Source organism: Otolemur garnettii, unplaced genomic scaffold (assembly GCF_000181295.1).
Source record: "Otolemur garnettii isolate 467f Iridium unplaced genomic scaffold, OtoGar3 scaffold00171, whole genome shotgun sequence".
NCBI lineage: Eukaryota > Metazoa > Chordata > Mammalia > Primates > Galagidae > Otolemur > Otolemur garnettii.
Window position 1 is genome coordinate 295,155 of NW_003852566.1, and position 5,649 is coordinate 300,803.

The 5,649-nt window shown below is 44.1% G+C and overlaps 1 protein-coding gene across 1 annotated transcript in view; it reads left to right on the top strand.

The window, feature by feature from the left end:
• The first annotated feature begins 427 nt into the window (after positions 1-427).
• LOC100959595 (butyrophilin-like protein 8) overlaps positions 428-5,649 on the top strand; it is a 44,224-nt gene continuing 39,002 nt past the window's right edge. Inside the window, 2 exon segments of the mRNA XM_003803950.1 lie at positions 428-476; positions 3,886-4,233. Coding sequence (XP_003803998.1) covers positions 428-476; positions 3,886-4,233 — 397 coding nt within the window.

A 5,649-nucleotide genomic window follows, 5' to 3' on the forward strand; every position in this document is an offset into this window, starting at 1 on the left:
TTCAGAACTAGATGTCTATCTGCCTGTACAACTGTAACCTGCCAGACTGGACCTGAATCCCACCCTTGACATTTCCCTGCCCCCACCCAGGACACAGTCTTGACTTAGTACTAAGTCCCCTCTCTGGCTGCCCCACCCCTTGCCATTTTTCTTTCCCTGATTGAGATAGATGTTTATGGCCTGCCAATAAACATAGTGATTCAAAGTCCAAACTCCATAGCTCTGATTCATACAGCCATGTCAATGTAAGGGAGACACTAAGGGGGACACCATAGTATTCCATTGGCTCGTTTGGGGTCTCTCCTGTCTCCTGCACCTGGGACAGCTAGTGTGATTCCTTTTTTCTCTGACTAGATCACCCATCCATCTGCAATGGATCTGTCATCTGTGTCCATATAACATGAGAGCATTGCACTGGGACACATCCATGGTCCTCGTACTTGCTTTGGCTCTCAGTCTTCTCAAGCTGGGCTCAGGTAAGCCTTGCAGCAGACTCTTTCATCTCCTTCCTAGTTTGATGCTTTAGCTACAATAATTGCAGCTCAATGGGATGGAGGGATCTTTGTTGTTTATATTCCCCAGTGCCTGGGGCTGTGGGAGGCATGAGGCTGTGGGGGGACTTGGGTGCTCTGGGCACTGCTGGAGCAGAGGAGGAGCGCTGGGAGTGGAGTGTGGATGGGAGGCCCTGTGGCAGGAGCTGCACACCCCAAGGACACTGAGGTGAATATATTAACAGATGGGCTGTGGGGGTTAGGCAAAGGAGCTCTCTAATAGAACACCCGGGATCCTGATGTACAGCCACCAGGTGGAAGGAGACACTGTTTAGTATATGTGAGGAAAAGACCAGTGTCCAGCTGTGGACATACTGAGTCACAGCACTTGAGGGTGGGGTGTCCAGATTTTCAATGTGGAGCTCAGCTTATGTGGGGCAGAAATATTGTCTTCTTTTTCTTCCTGTTACCATTTGATACAAAACATGGTATATGGGATGTTAAGTGACTGAATAAAATCCACAGAGGAATCTGGGGGCTGGAGTAGACCCAAATCTCGGGGTGGTCAGTGTCTAGCTGTGAGAGGTTTGGAGATTATGCTCACCATCTCTCCATGCAGGATCCACCTGCTGCCCATCTGCCTACATCTGTTTTACTAGACCACACTAAGAAAAGGGAAATAAGGGCATTCAAACCGTGGTGTACACTGCTACACCAACCCCCGTGCGTGTTACTTATGAGAGCCCTTTTCATTTTCCGACTGACTTCTTAGTCTCTGGTTTTCAGGAAAGGCAGCAAAGCAAATGGAAATGACCTCGGAGGCAGGAAGACTTCATTTTAAAGTGTCTTCATTTCTCTGCTTATGAGCTCTGTGGCTGATAACTTCCCAAAGTTTCAGTTTGCTTGTCACCACATGGAGTTGGCATCACATTCTTAACAGGCTGCCATGCACTTCAAGCCTGGGGCACAGAGCTCCCCTGGCAAATGGCACGTGGGCAATAGTAGACAGTTCTTCCTGCTGCTCCCCAGGGTGAGGAAGAGTAAAGAGTGGAAGGAGCTGCCACAGCACAAGACAAATGATAACAGTAAGGGCAGCCAGAGAAGCAGAGAGGCCCAGGAAATGTGCCCCACACAGCCCTGAAGGCAGCACCAGCAACAGCTGGGAAGACTTAGGCTGGATGCCCCAGAGTAGACCCTGGGGGCAGCAGCTTGTCTGCAGGTGGTTTATTTAGGGGATGATTTGGGGGTGGGGGGAGTGCAGAAGTGAGGAGCCACTGAGAGTGTGTTAAAGAGGGGTCTGAGAACAGCTGGAGCTGGCTCCGACTGGGAACCTTCCGTGGGACTTTTTGAGGAATTGTGTTGACAGCAGCTCAGAATCATCTCAGTGAGACCCATGAGAGCTTGGAGCTTCATCTGCTCTCTCACTGGTTAGGATGTGCCCTCAGAGGAGTTAAATCTCAGCTTTTCTGAGCTGTCCTGTTCCTGGGGTCAGCAAGTTGCAAATCAGGGAGGAGGCTATCAGCAGAGAGGCAGAGGCCAAGATCCTGGGGAAGACCTGTCAGAGGCTTGGGAAGTACCTATCCCAGCACAGGGCGCTCAAAGGTGGGGAGGTGAAGGACAGGGCCATTAGCCTCTGCTACCTCAGGTCAGCAGCCAGCAGAGATCATGCTGCAAAGTCACACTTCATTTAGTTATAGTGTCATTCAGGGTATATGTGTGAAATACATTTCAGGAAGATTTATAAAATATATTTAGGGCAAGAAACAATAAAATAAAAAATCTTCAGTTATTTGGGAATTCACATAGACCTATTTTGCCTCCAATGCACAGGTACTCACCCCACCCACACACTTTCCTCCGTGCATTCGTAAATGATTACATGTGGATTAATCTGAGAGACTCCCAAAGTGGATGTGGACATAGGGGTTGGAGGTAGCGTGCCTCCACAATTTGTCATCTCTCTAAAAATAAGCCTGATTATTACAGAATGACAAGTATGATTTACACCAGGATAATTACTGAAAAGATTATTAAATAGTTGAACAAGTGAGAAAAGAAAATGGTGCTCATCATTCATACATACAACTATTACTTGTGGAGCTTATACTCTGTGCTGGACACCTGAGATGCTGTGCTAAGCAAAACAGGCCTTGTCTGCATGAAGCTGAGAGCTGAACAGGGAAGAATCACAGAAAGATAATTGTCACGCTTGAAACAAGATGATGAAGAAAGTTTCAGAATGGGTTGGGTGCCTGTGCTCAATGGTTAGAGCACCAGCCCCATGTACAGGGACTGGCGGGTTAAAACCCAGCCTGGGCCTGCTAAACAAAAAAGAAAGAAAGAAAGAAAAAAGTTTCAGAATGAATGTGAGGTCAAAGATGAACCAAGAACATATAAACAAAACAAAAGCAAGATATGTTGATAAAGTATTGAGTCAAGGCCCATTCAAGGCCAGAATCATAAAAAGGAAAAAAGAAAACTATTACACAATGAAGAAGATTCATGTTATAGAAAGGATGTACTTTAAAACTTTAAAATCTCCTTGCCATGGTGTCACAGTATGTCTTTCAGATTTTGGCATAAAACATAGATAAAAAAATAAAGAAACATAAATTCACATTTAATCTATGGCAGTATAATGCAGAGAGTGCAAAAAGAGTATATACACATTTTAAGAAATGTTATCTATCTATTACTTTTCAAAGTTGAAATGAAGCTACTAAAACTGGTCAAGTGTGCCTAGACTAGACATGCTACTCACATCCATTTTACCTGCAATTCATACACTTTGGAGGAATGGTTGATTTTACTTCCTATAAGATCTCTTAAAATGTGCATACATTCTTGGCACCCTCATATATATTCCTCTATTATGCCCATAAAATTTTTACAAAATGTAATCATGTGTTTGAGGGAAATGAATTTCCCCAAACTGAAGTTTTAGGGCCATGTCCATGCCCCTTGAGTCATTGGAAAGAGGTGCACTTTGGTTTCTGGCAAAGGAGATGGAAAAATGGCCGTCATGAGTTATCAGTAAAGCACATAGGCCAGAGAGAATGTGGTTATAGCACCTCCTCTAGTCAGAGAATCTGCATTTGGAAAGTGTCTCTCATATCTCTGGGTAACATATGTGGAGTCTCTGAAACACAATTTTCTCATCTTGAGAATGGGCACCCTTAATAAGGTACACCTCTAGGGATGTTTGCAAGGACTTGGTGAAATAGCAGATGTGGACATGTTCTGTAAGGGGTGAGGGATACACACTGGCAAGTCACTCACCTTAATGAAGCAGTTGTGATATTTCTCACTGCCTGGAACGTCACCTTTCCACTCCAGCCTGAGTAGGACGCACCAAACGAGTTTGCATAATTATCTGTTGTGTTTCCTCCCACAGGTCAGTGGCAAGTAATTGGGCCCAACAAGCCTGTCCAGGCCTTGGTGGGGGAGGATGTAGTTTTCTCCTGCTTCCTTTCTCCTGAGACAAACGCAGAGGCCATGGAAGTGCGGATTTTCAGGGACCAGTTCTCTGCCATCATCCACCTCTACCAGGATGGGAAAGACCAGGACTATATGCAAAAGCCATCCTACAGAGGGAGAACTGAGCTGATGAAGGATTTCATTGCCGATGGGCATGTGTCCCTGAGGCTGAAGAAAGTCACCGCCTTGGATGCTGGCCTGTATGGGTGCTGGTTCAGCTCCCAGACATATGACCAGGGGACCACTTGGGAGCTCCAGGTGTCAGGTTAGTTGCTCATTTCAGAGGACTCACGACTTAGTTACCTCACAGAACCATCTTGAACTTTACAAATAGTTTCTTGAACATGGAGTTTTCTGACCACTTACTTAGAAGACAGTATCCTACACTGTCTGTTTGTTATGTCTTGTGTGTATGGATCTATATGGTTGCATCACACATGCAGTTTGTGTAACCACCACCACATCACGGCCTAGCACCGCCCCACACCACAAGGTCTCCCCCTGCAGCCCGGTTGCAGTCACATGCACTCTCCTCCTTTCCTACCCCATCCCCAGCTTCTAGAACAACCTGTTTTTCATCACCACAATTTTGCCAACTCAAGGGTGTTATATAAATAGAATTAGATATCCTGTGACCTTTCAAGATTGACTTTTTCACTCACATAATGACCTTGAGATACATCCAAGTTGTTGCTTATTTCATTAAAGTTCATTCCTTTTCATCGCTAAATACAACCATGTGCAGGTTTTTGTGTGGATATAACTTTTCATTTCTCTCAGATAAATGCCCAGGACTGCAATGTCTGAGATATATGACATGCACATAGTTTTTTTTCTTTTTAATTATTACAGCATCTTAGTCAGATAGGGCAGCTGTAGACCCAGCATAGACTGGGTGGCTAAGAGCAGAAAATTATTTCTCCCAGTTTTGGATGTCCAAGATCAGGGTGCTAGCACAGTCTGGTGAGGGTCCTCATCCAGGTTGCAGACTGCCACATTCTTGTCATAGCTTCACATAGCACAGAAAAGGCGCTAATCTCATCCATAAGGGCTTCAACCTCACGACCTAGTTATCTCCCAAGTACTCTGTCTGTTAATGCTATCACATTATGGGTTAAAATTTCAACTTATGAATTTTCAGGGGCTATATTCAGAACATTGCTTATAGTTCATTATTTGAGCAGTTTTGGATTTACAGAAAAACTAAAAGTCCAGAATTTTCATGTATCTCCTTACCTGATCTTTTCATTTTCCCATATTACGAACTTGCATTAGTGTAGTAAATTTGTTGCAATTGATTAGCCAATGTTTATTATTATAGTCAATGGTTTTCATTAGGGCTTACCATTTATGTTGTACATTCTATGAGCTTTGACAAAGAATGTAATGTATGACACTATTACAGTTTCATATGAAATAATTTCACTGTCTGAAAGGTCTACCTGACTCTTCTGTTGTCTCTGAAGATTTGCCTTTTACAGAATCTCATGTCATGAAACACAATATGCACTTTCTTCAAGTATTTTTATGGTTTCATGTCTTAAGTTTAAGTCCTTAATCCAGTGAGAATCTATCTTAGTTAATGGTGAAAGGTGTGGATCCAGTTTCAGTCTTCTACAGGTCCCCAGCCAGTTCGTCCAGCACCATTTGTTAAATAGGGAATCTTTTCCCCATTCAATGT